At 37.9% G+C, this 18,487-nt stretch overlaps 1 protein-coding gene across 3 annotated transcripts; it reads right to left on the bottom strand.

Annotated features, from left to right (window-relative positions):
• Positions 1–181: 181 nt before the first annotated feature.
• AASDH (aminoadipate-semialdehyde dehydrogenase) lies at positions 182–17,037 on the bottom strand. 3 transcript variants are annotated; one of them, XM_063157235.1, is made up of 14 exons: positions 16,915–17,037; positions 14,832–14,952; positions 13,805–14,139; positions 12,892–13,084; positions 10,778–11,019; positions 9,360–9,466; positions 8,732–8,904; positions 8,017–8,209; positions 7,412–7,530; positions 5,256–6,093; positions 4,370–4,533; positions 3,682–3,807; positions 2,318–2,449; positions 182–1,314 (listed from the first exon to the last, which is right to left on the bottom strand). In XM_063157235.1, exons 2-14 carry the CDS (start codon positions 14,880–14,882, stop codon positions 916–918), a joined length of 3,072 nt encoding a protein of 1,023 aa, XP_063013305.1. In that variant the 5' UTR covers positions 14,883–14,952; positions 16,915–17,037; the 3' UTR covers positions 182–915. The 3 variants fall into 3 exon arrangements, with proteins under 3 accessions (XP_063013305.1, XP_063013307.1, XP_063013306.1); XM_063157236.1 differs by lacking the exon at positions 182–1,314 and adding an exon at positions 2,898–3,024 and having other exon boundaries at positions 2,316–2,449; positions 16,915–17,013; XM_063157237.1 differs by lacking the exons at positions 14,832–14,952; positions 16,915–17,037 and having other exon boundaries at positions 13,801–13,937.
• Positions 17,038–18,487: the final 1,450 nt, after the last annotated feature.

Raw genomic sequence — 18,487 nt, 5'->3', positions numbered from 1 at the left:
TACATACTACACAGAATTCAAAGCAGATGAGAGCAAGTAAGGTAAGAGTTCCTTCTACACTTCTTTCGGAAGACTCTTCGGAAATGCTCCCAGTGAAGTGTACTTTTGCCACTGCAAGTATTTGATTTGCATTACCAAGACCACTGGTACTTTTTTCTAAGGTGTTAATGAACACATAACCCAATTTACACAACCTTTTATTAATAGTTCTTGTGAAAATAATGTAAACAGTATTCATTCAAATATTTTAAAAAATGTTTGACAGTGGTTAATTTGAGCAGTGCACACTTCATCTTAGAACTCCTACTGTTTCTGTCATTGAAATTTAATAAATATTTATAGTGTTATTTCCACTTTAGAATACAAGAGGCAACTCCTACTGACTTCAATGGAGTTTAAGTATAGCTAGAATAATTAAGCCATGACAGGGCTATGTCCACAAAAGATGAACTATTCTGTTTGTAAAAACTGTAGTAAACAGGTCACTCCTTCCAGGTATATGAAATTCAGGCTATGTCTCCAGAAATCAGATTAAAAGTTATATTCAAAAAAGGACTGGTGTTAGCTTGCCTGGCACAGAAATCTTGACAGACAGACAGACAAACACTAGTCTGGTGCAAGGAAGAGCCAGGCACAGGCAAGGCGGGACTCAGAGAAAGCAATTCACTCCTCCCTCAGAGAGAAGCCTGCTATCCAAGCTGTGGAATCTGGCACCTTAGACACTTTGTCCCCTCTCTGGCAAGGTGCTGAGCAGCCATCCTCCCTCCATCACTGGACACTGCCTGACGCAAAATCCCACGTGATAAGCCTGCAAGGAACATCACTTGCCTGCAGCAAAACAGGCAGAGGGGTGGAGAGCACCTGTGAGCTCCCAGTTTACAAATGTAAACAATAATAAGAAAGCAGCCTAACATCTTAGCTGTTACTTTTCGCTGCTGTATACAGATCCAGACAATAAACATAATCATTTCTACAGCCAACAACAAGCTTTGTTCCCCATACTACGGGTGAAGAGAAAACCTCGCCTGGAAGCTTATCTACTCCTTCTGCTGTTCCACTCTTGGCATTCAGGATCCACACTCTGCCATCTGTAGATACTGCTGCCAGGAGAATTTTGTTATTTAAGTCATCACTTTGGAAAATGAATGGTGTTCCATATACACTTGAAGTGGCTTCAAATTTCCACAGTAAATTACCCTCCATGTTACAGCAGTAGATAAAGCAGTCGTGAGAGCCAAAAAATATTTCTTGCTTAGTTAAACTTGAGAGGCATGGAGATGAAAACACTGGCCCATTAGTGGAAAATTGCCAAACCTACAGAAAGAACATAACCACCCATTATCAAAGGTTTTTTACATTATCAGTTTTACAGCAACTGTAATTTTTTAATAGACTCATTGTTGATAGGACAGCATTTCATTTCAAAAGCATACTAGATTTCAGTCTAGTAAATCTTTGTCAAATTATAAATAAGGTTTTACACAGAGAGTAAGCAATAAAAGTCTCATAAAATAGAATGTGGAAGAGGGAAGAGTTACTACCTTCAGTGAGGCCCACATAAAAATGGCCAATTTGGGAAAAGAGTATTCTTGGGCTGTTGTACAGTTAGTAATGAACATCACGAAACCTGTTAATATGTCATTCTTTGCTAGAAAGGCATATATTCCTTTTGGAATACAGATTTCCTCTGCTTATGCTACCAATGTGCAGATCCCTCCTCAAGAGAGTACCAGGTCTGCAACACTGCTGCAAGCAGAGAGCCGTGCATGGACGGACTAACATGTGGAATTGCCATAAATACTGCATCTCAGGCTAACAAATGAATGGTGTCAGTTGTTTACCACCAGATACAAACTACATTTATCTCTGAGGAACTGAAAAAATACTCTCACTGAATTCAATGTGAAGGCTTACACATATTTTACCAGAATTATGATTTGGCAGTTTTTTGACAAATGCATAAAAATTCTAAGAAACCTTTACTTCTGAATAACCATAACTTTATAGAAGAGATACCTTAAACCTGCTTGGAAAGCTCCAAATGAAATAATTTAATTTACTGGCACTAAATTTGACAATTTACTTTGGGTATAAGGTCTGAACTAGAAGTTCTCTTCTTGCATCAGGCAACTTGAGTTTGTGATTTTGCCATGGACTATCCTAGGCAAACAGTTTTTCTACTTTCTCATCTCTAACAACAGGCACTTCTGTTTGGTTCCCAAAAAGGTACATGTCAATCATTAAGCCTCAGAAACCAGTCCTAATAAATCTTATTCAGGGTTTTGTGATGGACATAAAAACCCAACAACACTTTTACCTTTTCTCCAGAATGAGTGTAACAATACAAGTTTCCATCCACACACCCAATACAGATGTAATTCTCATTGCAGTGAGGAGAGGAGAAGAGTGGTTTTCCAAGGCTGCTTTTCCAAATCTTATTCCCTGTCACCTGTAAGTGGCAGCATGGAATATGTGATGCTTAACACAACTGTAAGAAACAGCACAGAACAACCCTTCCATCACTGCCTGACCCAGCCCTTATGTAGTGTGGAAAAAAAAGCCAAACCCCCAAACCAAAACAACAACAACAACACCCACACAGAACAAAAATGTGATCACAACCTAATTTTCTTGCTCACCATAGGCAAAGTAATAATGACAATTAAGAGTGTATTAGCAGTAGTTCTAATAAATGCCAGATTCAGTTTTTAATTTCATTCCCAGCTGCTCAGTATGTGGCAAGGACCAGTGAAGCAGAGATCCTTTGGAATCAAGTTATATTGATACTCTAGGACATGTTGCATACTATCTATGACTGTCCCAATGCATTACTACTGTATCTTGCACATTCTCCAGGAATTAGGATTATTCACAAAAATAGGAAGGCACAGACTCACTTGTGGGTGGGTTTCTCTACTACCTCTTATGTGGATTATAGAATGAAAAAATATCTTTTCTTAAACACTCTTGCTGCAAAACCACACATTGGTTTTCTAATGGCAGACTGGTTACTGCTGAGGACAGCTGTAGTGGGCAGAAGGTAAAGGTGATTAGGATTGATGCTCTGTGTTGTGTTAGTACAGCAACAGGAACAGCTGCTTCCAGTCCCTGCTCCTTTTATCAGACGGGACAAGCTGTAAGCCAACAATGCCTCAGAAAACCATGAAATTGCTCCACATCTATCAAGAATCCAATTTCCCCAGTGCAAAGAACAGAACTGCACACTGAGATTAAAAGGACAGCTCTTAAATGTGGGGAGGGAAGCAGTAAGAGGAATTAAGGGGCTTCTGTCTGCATTCTGTTCTGATTTTTATTTATTTTTTGTGTATTCATTTTTCCAATCCTCCTGTCAAAGGAGGAGGGGCAGGAAATAAATCTGTAGACTTGCTCTCACTCCCTGGTTACTTGATACAGGAATGACAAGAAACTGACGGCAACTTTGACCTATGGTCAGCATGTGAATTAAACCATGTCACTTCAGTCCTCCTTATCACCAGGTGGATTTCTGAAGTGTGGGAAGTATTATGTATATCACTATAATGCCCCCCTTGTATATCATTATAAAGCCCCCGAGTCAAAAATATTTCATTATAACATATGATCATCTCCCCTTTCATTAGAATAGCAATCTTAACTTCAGAAATACATTTGGCTGAAAGACACATAAGCAATGGTACATACAGGGTTAACAGCCAGTAATAGTCCTCCTAGTGTAGCAACATAGAGATGGTGTGGAAAAGAACTTAGACAAGGAGATGAAAACACAGCTCCACCTTCGCAGTGTAACTTCCATACACACACCTTTTTCTGTAATTACAGGAAAAAAGAATAATAATTTTTCAAATGGAGTTAGAGATCATCATGTTTACAAAGACCTTTAAATGTCAAGCATTATCAAGTACTGTGTTTACTCAGCAAATACTAGTTAAGAAGTGAAGACAATCTACACGCCATGACAGCAACACATGTGCCATTGTTTTCCCTTCCAGTAAATAAAATAAATTCAGCTACTGAAAATGCAGTACCTGCCCCTTTTATTTCCCATCTGCCTCCATCTTCTCATTTACAAGGTAAGATTGAAAACCACAGTTCTGTTTCTAGCTAGACACCCTATTCTGAAACACTTATGGAGAACTTAATAACTAAGAAACTTAATATGTGGTTTCAACCAGGACTAATATGAGAACACCACTAAAACTGTTTACTGTCACAAAATTCTAACCCCACTTACAGCAGGCCTAACTTCCAGAAGTGTGGTTGTGGACTCCTAAGAATACTAACACCAGTGGAACTTCTTCTGGTGCACTATAAATTGTGTCTAAATTGGATATTTATTGTTCTACAAGTAAAAGTGAGTCAGTGTTCTTACATAAATATCCAAAGCATACACATGCTGGTCATGAGATCCAATGTAGACCAGTCCACTGGAAGGGTCTACAACTGCAGAGCTTTTCACAGTGTCTTCTGTGACAAAAGTCCAGTGTATTTCTCCATCACTGCTTTGAAGCACATACACCAAGCCATCATAACAACCTATGTGGAATAAAACATGATGGGAAAAAAAAAATCATTATTTGCATGTTAAAAAAATATTCAATTTTATGATCAAGAGTGAACAGCAATCAAAATACAAACAAAAAGATGGCAACATTAGAGTTGCATTAAAAAAATCTCACCACTTGGCCATCTGTGCTAACCAGTGACGTAGACATATTAGCTAAAAAGATGACACCAAGATAAATAATGGCAACTCTGCTGACAACAGATATGACAAAACCAAAAAATTATCCAAATGTGTTCTTTACATTTCCAGAAAGAAGAGTCAAATGAGATAATTAAACTCTGTGAAAAACAGTATGACATACCATGTACTAATTTCTAACTCTATTAATTCATCAAGACATTTAAGACTCCATTACCTTTCTATACTATTTTTCTTTCTAAAAATTCCAAAAACAAGTTTAAATGTCACACTTTAATCTACCACTAAAAAAGAAACTGCAGCCATTGATTATTCCTCATTAAAAAACCGGGATATAATAAATCACAAGTGTTTATGTTAGATAAGCTCCATCACTAGTTATCATGAAACTTAAATTACTTCTTCCTTCTGTTTTTATTTTACAATAAATTAGGTCTGAGGCAGATGTGGAAGTTGATGGATGGAGGACAACCAGAGATAAGGAGTGTGATTCTCTGTCATTCATCTTGTATTTAGCAGAAAAAAGAAATGGAGGCTGAAGCAAAAGACATACCAACAACAATGAAATTTCCACACTTGGATACACAGGCAGAAGACTCAATACGATCTCCAAGGGTCTTCTCCCATTTTATTTCTCCCAAATCTAGATCAATTGCCTGCATTGCATGGGAGTGAGAGCCAATATACACAGATGCAGATACTCCTTCTTTAGCTGGTATTATAACCAGTGGTGATGCATCAACACATTTCCTTGTGTTTGACTTCCACCTCACGCACAATGCCAGCTCTGCCACTGAAGAATGACTACATTCTGCATGGATTCGTTGCACAGAGGAATGGTCATTTTTATTTGCCTTGTTTTCAAGTGTTAAAATGCTATTCTCCAGTTCAGACCCTTGCACATGGCTTTTCATTACAGCTGGAATCTTGGAATGTGGAGAGGAGGGCTGCTGTAGTGGTTCCACTCCTACCTGTACTGTATTTTTGGGCTGCACAGAAGACTTGGTGAAATTCATAGAGAAAAGATGATTTCCTCTGTTCAGTGCAATAAATGGAATTAATCCTGAAGCAATCTCAAGACCTCTTTCAGATGTCAGTTTAATGTATTTTCCATGGAATTCCTCTCCACTGTTCCTTCTTAATTTTCTTTTCACAACATTTTCAGGATTCATTAATTGTTCTTCATCTGGAAACAGCATTTTAAGAATATGTCTGTAAACCTCTTCAATTGAGTGGCTGAGAATAACTTCAAGGAGTTCTGGCACAGCTTTGCCTACTAACATCTCAATTTCTTCATGAAATCGTAGTGCCTTTAGGGAGTCTCCACCACTGTACAGAAATACTGCATCTTTAGAAATTCCAGTGGAATCACATGGAAGTCCAAGGACAGACTAGAGAAAAAAAGAGGGACAGAGGTATCGGTCCATAGGTGTTATACCATGTCACACATATAAAACCTCAGGTGGGGTAGAATCCACCTGAACACCTAGAAGTCATGCTAAAAATGAACAACTGAGAAAATTCACTACTCTTCAAAAAAATCACTGAAAAATGTTAGTGCCAACAGAGGGACTGATAGAACAAGAATTGGAAGGAATGAGGAAGTAGGGAGATACTAATTCTGTATTACAAAATGTCTTGCTCAATGCCAATTCTGCAGTCTAAGGAATTAAAGGGAATTGTACATATATTGATTGGCGATTTTCAATACCGTTTATCAATGACAACTTTGCAGATAGAACATAGATGTCTTTTGATAAAATCAGTTTAGCTTTTTTATTTTAATAACAAAGCTTAATAATAAACTGTTCTTTTTTACTTCTAAATTATTTAAGTAACCTACTTACCTACCTACTTTTGAAGGTATAAGCCCTTCAGTTCATGAAAGATTTTGTATTTGGCATTGTTACTACAACAAACAGCAATAACTGAGTCACCTCTCACCACACTCCCTTGTTATTAAGTCTGGATGTCAAATCCAAACCCTTTTGTTTTGGAAGCACCTTCTGCTGTCCATAATGGATCTAGGACACAACCAATCCCCTAGGTTATCACTTCATTAATGTGAAAAGAATTGGCACAGACAAATAAATACACTACATTTACTTGTTTGAGTCCTAGGCCACAGCTAATTCCACTTTCAGGTGAAACTTTTAAGTCCACCTTTGAGAAACAAAGTAATACTGCTGAAATAATATTTCAATACCCTGAAAAACAAGTCCTTAGCACAGAAATTTAGAAACAATCCAGACAGGCAGTCCAAGAGACAGTTGTGCAACTGCGCCATCTATTTAAAAAAAAGGATTCTTCAATTTATAATTATCTTGAGAAGTAAGAAACTCTACTAACACAGCAGCTAATTTTTTACAAAGTTCTCATGTCCCAGATCCTTGTTTTCTTTAGTGATTCCTTCTTTTGGCATGTGAAGCAGCATTTAAAAAGCTACTGTCACCACATTCTTTCTATGCTAATTGCTTAAACCTCATAGCCTGCAGTTTTGTCTGATAGAGAAATAAAAATGACTCTCTCTTGGCCACTGCAGAGGAACTATATTTAAGTATTAACTGAATAGAATAGAGCTGTACTGCTTCAATCTATAGACAGCTAGAATGTTCTGGTTGCATTAGTCATACTTCTTAAAACTGTTTAATTCCTGACACATGTATAATGATCCACTTGCAAAGATAAAAAGGCAGCTCAAAATACTACCTTCCATAAATACTGCAATCTTTCCCACAATTCCTCTGCGTCACTCAGCTTACTGTCACGCCTTCTGGAGTTTAGATGGTTCTGGTAAATCTTGTTCAGTTCAGATATATCAACTTTGCCTTTGTAGAAAATAAAGGATGATTTTTTTTCATTGCTCGTTTAGTATAAGCACTTTCAAAACTTGCTCTGCCCACATAGTCACTATATTCTTGTATGTGTTTCCTTATTTAGACTCTACTGCATCTGCATTTTTTTACAGTTGATCAATTACATGAAAACCAGTAAGGTTTTTGAAAACTCATCCCTCCCACAGAGTCCCACCTCAAGGCCTGCTTTTTCCTCAGCAGAAGTGAGGGTTCTGTTGCAGACTGCAACAGGAGAAACTGAGGTAAGAAATGTGCAGTGTTAAAACTAAATTGATTTTTCCATTACTCTTTGACTCTCAAATGAAACATCTTTAAGAAAACATAATAATACATGGCTATTATTTCCTACTAGGCATTACTTATTTAATGTATATATTCTAAAAGCATGAATCAGATGCTGGATTTTGGTCAATAAAAAAATGAAAGCAAGTGACAAGGGTTCTTAATAGCTTCATTTACCATGTGATGTTAAAGGCAAAGCTTTAATCACTACAATCTCATCAGGCACTGCATAAGCTGGTAGATGCTTCTGGAGTTCTTTAAATGTTTCTCTCTCTTCAAAATCATCTTTGGGTAAAACAAACAGGATAAGTTTTTCCTGTTGGTACCAGGTAACTGCACAAGCTTCTACCTGGCAAAGATCTTCAGCAACCTGTAATTAAAAAACATTAGTCTTGCTTTGAAATGCATTTCATCAATAGAGTAAAAGAAGCAAAAAACAATGCAAAAAACCACACACCTTTAAAAAGTGTATTTTTCTCACATTCCTACATAACATCCTATGAAATACCTTCTTTTGTAGCTGAAAGTTTTACTTCACATAAAAATAAACTCAGAGATATAAGTATTATTTGCCAAAATGCCATGAATGAGATATAATCCAGGAGTCTGACACTCAGTCTTGCAGAACAATCACTATACTCAGTACTTTTCAGATATTTATACATTTTTCAATTCTCCTGGAAGAAACCATACAATAAAACAGATTCCCAAGAACTCAGAACAAACTCCTCCCTAAATTATGCGACTAGATTCTTTATAATACACCCACCAAATCCCTTCAGACTCCTAAAAGTCACCTGAAAACAAGCAAATACCCCTTTCTGATGATAACAATGTGTTTCTGATATCTGCCTTTTTATAGTGGCTGCACTCTGTGGAGGTGAGCACTTACCTGCTGCAGATATTCAATATTAAAACGTTTGCCATGGCGTTTAATCTGATTGTCCTTCCGACCCAAGAAGAACAACTTTGCATTCTCCACTCTTACAAAATCCCCTGTTTCTCTCATTGTACCCAGTGGCACAGTTACTTCATCATCAAGAAAGCAGACTCGTTCTTCACCACCTAGACAAAAAAAGATTGTGGTCATATACATTAAATAGCTAACTGTAAATGAAAATTATAGAGAGTGTTTTATCAAATTTCCTAAACTTTACCATGAATTATAAGAAATATTGAAATATTATTATCAACATCCAAACTTCTGCCATGTGCAATTTTGGCTATGTAGTTAATTCAGTTAATATACAGAAATTACTTCAGCTGAGAACATCAAAATGCAAGAAGGGAAAAAGAAATCAATATAATGAAGGCATAGTCTGCAAATAAAATGATAGTGCTTTCCTGTTCATCATTCCAACAATCTAAAATACTATCAGAAGGTTCCCAGCCCAATCAGAACTTAAAATGCTATATTAATCTGTATATCACAGGCAAATATCAAGTAAAATAATCAATATATTATTAAAACTTAATCAATTAAGAACAGCCTCTTAGAAGAATTAGAAACATAAAATAACCTATAAATAATTGTCCCTCGCCTTCAAGAACTGCAGATCCATTGGCATCTCTGACCTCAAGTTTTGTTCCAAGGAGTGGTGATCCCAAATGTACAGGAAAATCTGTTCTAAATATATTAGAGAGAAAAAGTAGAAGTCTTTCTCTTCTGAACACAAAACAACTGCCTCAGAAACCAGCATCACGTAGTTTTGTAAAAGACTGGCATTAGAGCAAAGATAGATACTTGGGAATTCTTTCTACAAATGCTTCCTCTTTAAAAAGGTATCTATTGATAAAAAATTATAAACCTTATCAGTGTGCATGGTTGTCACTGATATATACCAGAAGACCTCACAGACCTACAGAAAATAAGGCCTGAATAGACCCTGAAATACCCTGAGAGAAGCCCAATCATTTCAGTCAACTTTTAAGTCTCCCAGATTGAAACATCCATCAAGTCAATCAATTTAAGCATGTGAACTGCTTTCTAACTCATTTTCCCTGCCTAATTTGAGCTTTTACTCTATTTTAATAAATACAGTTAAGAAAAATTCAGAAGAAGATTTAGAAAATGTTCAGAAAAGACTGAAATACAATAAACTGTAATTTCAATGTCATGTATCTATTATAGACTTCTCTTGAACTACTGACCAACTCCTTCCTTTCCCTTCATTCTCCAGCCTCTTCTAGCAGTTGCATTCATTTATTGAATATAGAAGCTATTTTTAAGTGGGAGTATAGAATAATGTATTTTCCTCAGTAAAGCAAAACTCAAAACTTAAAGCAACTTTAAAAAACTTTGGCATGGATTTCAGTTCAATTTCTATTTTAAAGTATTACATTTTTTGTTTGAACTCAGAGAAAATTAGTTTTACATGAGGATGTAAGAGCACTTCATGACAATCCACCATTTTTAGTCTTCAAGGGTTTAAGCACCAGGCTAATATATCACATCATTTGTGCAAACCATCCCTTTTTGTAGGACACATTTCACTCAAACTGCATGTATAATTATTATGCCATGGAATAATCACACGTTTCAGAGAGAAAATTAAACAGTGAGATAATGGGAGGTACCTTTCATGACTCTATAAAATAACATGAAGAAAAAATGCCAAACAAGTCAGAAACTGAGTGAAATGTGACAGGGTGATAAATTATGAAAAGCAAGTACTTCTTGAAGTTTAAATTACTGTGAAACCTGGGTGAGCACTTTGGACAAATTTCTGTCACCCACACTACTAAAATAGGAGAGCGGGGGCTGTAGTGGCTCATGAGACAATGGATTAGTCTGTTTCTGCATAAACCCAAATGCAACTTCTACCAGTATAAACACTCATGAGGACTCAGTAGCCCTGGTAACAGGAGACTGAGGTTCTATTTCTGGTAATTTCCATCATTCACATGCCAAGCCATTGAGAACAGTGAATTTTCCTACCTAACATCAGCACTAAAAACCTCCTCAGGAATCTTGTAGCAAGTGGCCCAGCTTGACACTTCAGTAATACCATAGAGATTAAAAATGCTTGTTTTGTTCTCCTTGTGCTTCCAACTTTTCAAGAGACTCAGTGCAGGAAATGTTTCACCACCAAGGGCTAAGACACGAAGTGAAGTATTTGCAGACAACACTCTTGATTTAATAATGTGGGCTCCAAACCTCCTGAGAAGTGTTGGTGTTGCCTGAAGGATACATATTAAAAAAAAAAAAAGAGAAAGACCTGTTACATTTTATCAGTGTCTGTGTACCTTTCTGGTACACAGCTGCATTATCTACTTTAAAACATCTATGTACCAACCATCACAATGGTGTTTTGTGAGATTTTGTTTCTTATAAGGCCTTTAATGAGTACTATCAGCATAAATCTATGCTCTTCTGCAAAGCTTCTTCTTTACTCAGGTGTGGTATAGGTTCTCTTTTGTGTCTCAGCTATTACCTCAAGTGTATGCACATTAGTTCTTATGTTAATTACTTGGAAACAGAAAGCAGCACAGTATTCTCTCCATGTTATTGTTTCAGCCTTTTTTCCCTTCATTCCAGAATGTTACAGCAAAATTTCAACCAATAATTTTAACATTAGTGAATTTTTAGCAAAAAAACAAGGGAAAAATGTATACTCTTTCCTCCCTCATAATTATTTTTGGATTTTTCAAGTCTGCTCAAAAAATTTAATGGGGGGAGTTAATGTCTTTCTATTTTTTAAGAAATATCATAAAATTATTCATCCATCAGTTAAGCTGTAAGGAGAACATTTTTGTCAATAATTCAGCTGAGAAGCCCTTCCTTCAGAGATTAGGACAGTAATCAAAAAAAACCTCACAAAAACAAATAAAACTTTTCTTAGAAAGTATTTTCAAAAATCTTCATTCATTAAATTCTGCCCTTCTCTATTACTGCTTAACATGCTTAATAAATATATCTTTAAAAATCTTTAAAATTCTTGCTCATAGAGAGCAATATCTTATAATTTTTTTTTTCTAAAAGCAAATGAGCTAAACTGATAATGAAACTTGTGCATCATAGGATAATCTACACTATTTATAGCAATCCTAACAAATAAAAATAAGAGCAGAGAATGGTTACAAAAGATGTGTAACTAATTGATTTTTTCCTGCTATGGAATCTTCAGCCAACTACTCATTTATCTTAAATTTAAACCCTACAATCTCAACTATCACTGTTCTTAAAAAAAAAAAAAAAAAGGCATGGAACAGGGTCTGGAACACAAATCCTACAAGGAGCAGCTGAGGGAGCTGGGGGTGTTTAGGCTGGAGAAAAGGACACTCAGGGGTGACCTTTTTACTCTCTACAACTGCCTGAAAGGAGGATGTAGCCAGACAGGGGTCAGTCTCTTCTCCCAAGTAGCAAGAGACAGGACAAGAGAAACAGGACAGGACTGCAGGTACAGGCCAGGCTTATTCAGCCATGCTGGATGCTTTGAGTAACTCTTGCAACCTTTAAAACTATTAAAATTGAAATCATATAGGAGATAATCTATTTTAAGACATAAGAGATGGGTGTAGCCTCATATAAGCAGGTGACATGCAAACAGTAAGTATTGCTCTGAAATCAATTATTACCTTGTTCTCATTATTGTAAAAACGACAAACATTTTACCACCCTATTAGGACAGGTTTAGTTCTACTGTTAGCATAAAAACTAACATTAAAACTTAAAACTTGTTTATGACTAAATACTTCAAGATCAAGCCCACTAAAAAGTGCTTAAAATGTCTGTAATAGTTTACTCTATTACCAGATTCTTCAGAACAAAAAGTTTAATTAACAGAATAATTCATCTAATTCTTAATAAGTAAAGGTTTTTTAAAATAATCTTCAGTTCAGTGTTTTCTATCACAAAATGCCTGAGGTTTTGAGCAAATGCTAATTTTCTAGACAGCTAACAGTTGTTTGTCTTCAACAAAAAGGATAGCTATATTGCCTTTGAACAAGAACACTCCTGTCCTATTAACACTAGGTTCTAGGCTGACAAAAAGTAGTACCCATTAGCAAAGGTGAGAAGCAAGACACAGGAGACACTCAGATTTGGCCTACCTGCAACACTGTCACGTGGTGGTGGTGAAAGAGAGCAGCAGAGAGCTCCACAGGCATCATTTTAATGGTGTTTGGTACAATAAGAATAGAGGCTCCACTTGTCAGAGCCATGAACAGTTCAACCACAGACGGGTCAAATGTGAGGGGAGATGCCAGGAACAGCACATCATCCTGTGTGATCTCAAATATGGATCTAAAACAGAAAGCAAGGAATTACAAATCTGATGCATGCAGTCAAAAAACCAACTTCCCAACTAAAAGAATGAAAGCATGAAAGAAATGCATTAGCAAAGTTCATATCTTAAAGGCTCTGAATAATAGACCTGTACTTTGAGCAAGAGCTCCTGGACAGTAACTGTTGGTTTCACTAATTATGTGTCTTGTTACACACCAACAGAGTTCACAGAAAGGCATATTTTGACTAACTGATGCTCATTAAAAAAGGATAAATATGAAAAAAGAAAAAGCAAAGAAGAAAAAAGAAAAAGACAAGACAGGAAAAATATTGTATATTCCAAACAGAAGCTATCTGGTTAGCCTAAAAAAGAATTATGAATTAAGAACTACAGAACACAGTAAATATAACTGTGAACAAATGATTAATTTTATTGTCTATTTCTTTTAAACCCCAAGCCAGATGATAGTACAAAACTTAGAGCAACAGTGCACTATTTGAAACACAGCCCTCAAAAATGAAGGCAAAGCACAATTTAAGTATAATACTGATAGAGAAATAAACTGTTATATGAGTCTACTTGGAAATAAAAGCAAAAAACCCACAAAGGAGGATAAGGAGGAAGAAGTGAAGCCATGTCAGCAAAAACCCTATGTACACTCCTCTGAAGTATTACACAAAAATCCTAAAAGCATTAAATTTGTAAAAGCATTTGAAATGAAAACCACACTTACTTACTTAAGATGCTGAATATTAGGCACTATACATTTATGAGGCACTCTGACTATTTTGGGGATCCCTGTAGTTCCTGATGTATGCAAGACATATGCCACAGTGTCTTTCTGGCCAGCGTCCATGTATCCTGCTTCTGATGTTTCAACTTTGGTTTGGTCTGGGCAAACTCCTGGCTGTGAGTCACCCACAGCTTTGGAAGGTTCACATCTACTTTTCATATTGTCTACTTCTGAACTGAAATCAGTGTTGCTTGAGCTCATTTGGAAGAGAGTTAAACCAATATGTTCTATGGCAGAGGAATTGTGGGAAAACCAGCCAGCATGGGACATCTGGAATTTCTGCAAGAGAAAATGAACAATTCAAAAAGTGGAACTCAGGAGCCACTGTTGTTATTCCATGCATGCAATAAAACAAAAAACAGCATTTCATACAAGCAATTCTGATTTTTCATACCTCTAGGAGGACACACGTCAGACAGTTATAAGCTCATGTATTTCTATGAATTAAATATGAGTGAATGCACACTTCATAAATGCAAAATAAACAGTTATCTGAGCAAATAGAAAAAGGAAATGGAAAATATAAAAAAAACAAGAAAACCACTGCTGAAGACCAAGGAATCTGAATTGTAACTCCTATTCCCTTTGCAATGAGTGAGGGTATAAAATTTGGGATGAGTTAGACAAAGAGAAACCCAAGTATTAAATGCAGGAGCTTTTTTAACTACTGCAGATTTCCAACTCTTAGCATTGATATATAAAGAAACAAGTCTGGAAAAGTCTTCCAATACTAGTGCCCAACAAGGCTGCCTGAACAAGAGTGTAACAGGAAAGAAGGCAATTGTTTTGAAGAACAGAGAAATATTTTGTACTTTTGATTTTAAAGATGTTCCTTTCTGAATGAGAAAGACAACCTTTGGCCATGAAAAAACAAAAGCACTCCCTCCCAGCTTATTAAAACAGAATTCAATTTGCATATCTACACGTCTAAATTGCCCTTTAATGATTCTTATAGAAGCCTGAACACTTACATTTATCTTGTCATTCTCAACAAGAACATACTGCAGGTTGCTTTTCTTCATGAAGGAAGTAGATATGGTTGGTGGTGCATCTGGATCAATAGGTGAATAGGCAGCGGGAACTTGAAGGATTCTAATAAAACACAAATGTTTTAAAACAATTTAAAAAAATTACAAAGTCCTCTTAGATTTTGCTAAAATTTCTTTTATACCTTTATAGTTGCCTGAGCTAGAGAAAATACTTATGACTTTTAAAGATCTTGTTGGTAACAAAGTAAGATGGAAATCAGTGTTGCTTTTTGGTCTTTTACAGCAAGGCAAAAGACTAAAGCTGGATGAAAACATTTAATGTTATTTCAGGCCAAGCAAGTCAGTGATGACAAAAGTATCACTGACAGCAACAGTATCACATTTTAAAACCTTCTGATATTGACTAGAAACAAAAATACAACCTTTCCATTTACACACATATAACACATATAAATGTATTCTAAAAAGCAACAAAACCCTGCAGTCTGAAAACACTTTCCTACAAGTGCAAAGAATGCAGCGTAAGGAAATCTAAGCAGGCCCTGGGATGTCTTTCCTCCAAGGCAGACGGAGGAGCTCCAAGTCCTGGGGCTCCTGATCCCTGCCCTGCACCCTCCAGTGGCACTCCTGGAGAGCCACAAGGGCTGAACCACGCCAAAACTCCTCACATCTGCTCTGCTGTTGGGTTCTGTAGTGCAGGTACAATTTATTTATTATACTTCCTCTCTGTGCAAGAGGTTTGTCACTGCAGTAGCACCAAGGTCCCAAATGGAGATGTGGCAAGGGCAGCATCCCGATGCTCCTACAGCTCCTGTGCCAGCAAGTGCTTCAGCCTGCCCTGCATCACACAGCTGCCAGCTACTCCCAATGACAGCTGTAAGAATCAAAGAGCCCCAGCACATCCATCCCCCTCACACAGCAAAAGAAACCTGTTACACTCAGTTCTTTGGGACACAGGACAAATCAGACAGCAAGGGACATCAATATGCTGAGTTTGACCTCCTGCTCAGGCAGAGCCAGCTGTGACACCAGACCAGGTTGTTCAGGTCTTTGTCCAGTCAGGTCCTGAACACCTCCTGAGATGTGCCTGCACAACATCTCAGAGCAACATGCTGCACTGGGGCAGAAGTGTTTCCTGACTGGTGAGAAAGTTCCTCAGTGCTTGTGGGGGCTTTATGATTACACTGCTTTCTCACTCCACTGAAATCCTTATCCTCCACTGTGGTACCTCTTCTGGTGCTATTCTGTATTTTACATGAGGTGTGAACAACAGGAAGATACCAACACAGGCCATGCCCTAGGAAGCACAACTGCTGCTGTATTCATCAGCTGAAAAAACAGGCTTGTGATCCTGTGATTGTCAATTCCACCATAAATGCTAGGAATAAAAAAGATACCTATATAAAGAATACAAACATTAGAATCTCTCAGCAGAAGCAAGATTTTAAAAATTCATGGATTACCATGAGTGTTGAGATCACAAGCATTTCAACTTCCTAGCTATCAGTTAATCAACACCACTTTAGTTACAATGCTCATTACTTCTTTCTGTAATACTTGTAATGGAATATTAAATGTATGTTCATTTACCTCAAAACATGGAATTTGCATTCAGAACACCTTTCTTTTGTATAACCAGCAAGACCATTCATTAAAAAAACCCGCACAGTCCTTTTCTCAATAGATGTTTTCTGTCAGATCACTTCCACTTTTAAACAAGCAGAGTAAATATGATGGTCATTAATTTTTTTAAATTTCTTTTAAAATTAAATTTTTAATTTAATTTTAATAAATATGTTAGATCACTTTTAATGAAGGGATACAGTTACAGACAGTTTACAGCTTTAAGGCTTGAGATTCAGAAATGTTTTAGCAATGGGTTTTCAAAAGATTGTCATACTGACATCTTTTTCCCTAAATGATGCAAGACTCCAGCACTGGGATGGCATTACTATGCTATTACTACATTTTTGTTGTTGTTAAAAATATAAGCGAACTAAAATTTGCTTTGACAGAGATAACCCTTAAAAAACCAACACAAAAGCGCAAGCACTCAAGCCATTACCCCAAGATCCAGGAGGGCAGGTTGATTCCCGGATAGCAGTACAGGCCTATTTCGCATCCGCCCCGCGGGTCGCAGCGCCTCTGCAGGAACGTGGTCAGCTCCCCGGCCAGCGCCAGCACGGCGCCGTAGGAGCGGCGGCCCGGGGGCTGCCCGCGGCCCCCGTGGAAGCGCACGGCCGCCCGCTCGCCGTGCCGCCCGGCCGCCCGCCGCACCAGCGCCGCCAGCGCCATCGCGCCCGCAGCTCCTGCAGGGGCAAACGCCAGACGCGGGGTCTGAAATGATAAAGAGTTGAACAGGAATAAAATGGTTATAAAAGCAGTAATGCAATTAAGGGTAATAGTAATTTGGACAATTTGAATTAGGGCAATATGAGGCAATAGAGACAGAGAGTTACGGATGTCCGGGTACCTTTTTCTGGGCAGCACGAGCCCGAAAAAGGACGCACGTTAACAGAGGATTAACCCTTAAAAATAATAACTTGTTGCATATTCATACATTTCATACATGATGCATAAATTTCATTCAAATACAGGATTCTGTCTGGTTATCGTCAACTTCTTCCTCTGAATCCTAACAGCGCCTTCGAGGTGGGAAGAAGTTAGTTTCTTCTGATAAGAGGGCAATAAATTCTTTTTCTCTGAAAGATTTAGGTGTCCTGTGGCTGCTATTTCGCAGCAAGTCCTTTCTTTAAAAAGGTATCCTACATAGCATAGTTTCGATTTTAACATTTTTTATAACCTAAAACTATATTTAACACACTACTTAAGAGTATACAGCATTACTTTCTAACACAACACATATAATATTCATTTTAATATTTGCGAAAAGCCAATCACAAAATATGCATTTTTCACATGCAAGAACCACACACCAGACACCGCCTCCCGCCTCACTTTAACGCTTCAGTCGGACTACAACAGTGTACTACAACTACACCGCCAGAAAGGAGAGGAAAAAAATAAGCTTTTAGGGCAAGACCAAAACAACAAAGAGGAAAAACAAGACCCATGGCAGAGAATACACAGCTCTACCATGCCTCAGACTGCAAAAGGTGCAAAGCTGGATTCTTGACTTGTACTGAGGTAGCTTGTTCCTCACGGTTACACTTTCATTTTTAAAGCTGGGCATCCCTGAATTGATAAATTCACTAACACAGCTTAATTAATTAGTAACTCTTTCAATGGAATTGTGAAATACGAATCCTTCCTTCACAAGCAGAAACCCCCAACACGTGAACTTTTGGGGCACTGCTCGTGCTGATGCCCGTTTCTGCCCCGCGAGCCCTCCCGCCAAGGCCGGACCGGTGACCGGACGGATCCAGAATTTGGCCCCCGCTCTCGTCTTTCAGGTTACCCCGTTTGGACACGGACAGACACGGAAACAGACACGGACCGGCGGCTCCTGCCGCTCCTCGGGATCCCCGCCCGCGGCACTTCCCGGTGCCCTCCTGTCCCCGCCCCAGCCCGCCAGCGGCGGCGCCTCCGATTGGCGGGACGAGGTAATACCGCGTTCTCATTGGCCAGCGGCCGTGGCGCCGTTTCGGTACGCACCGGCAGCGCCTGCTCCGCCAGAG

Source organism: Melospiza melodia, chromosome 5 (genome assembly GCF_035770615.1).
Source record: "Melospiza melodia melodia isolate bMelMel2 chromosome 5, bMelMel2.pri, whole genome shotgun sequence".
Taxonomy (NCBI): Eukaryota; Metazoa; Chordata; class Aves; order Passeriformes; family Passerellidae; genus Melospiza; species Melospiza melodia.
This window is presented reverse-complemented; position numbering and strand designations above follow the sequence as displayed.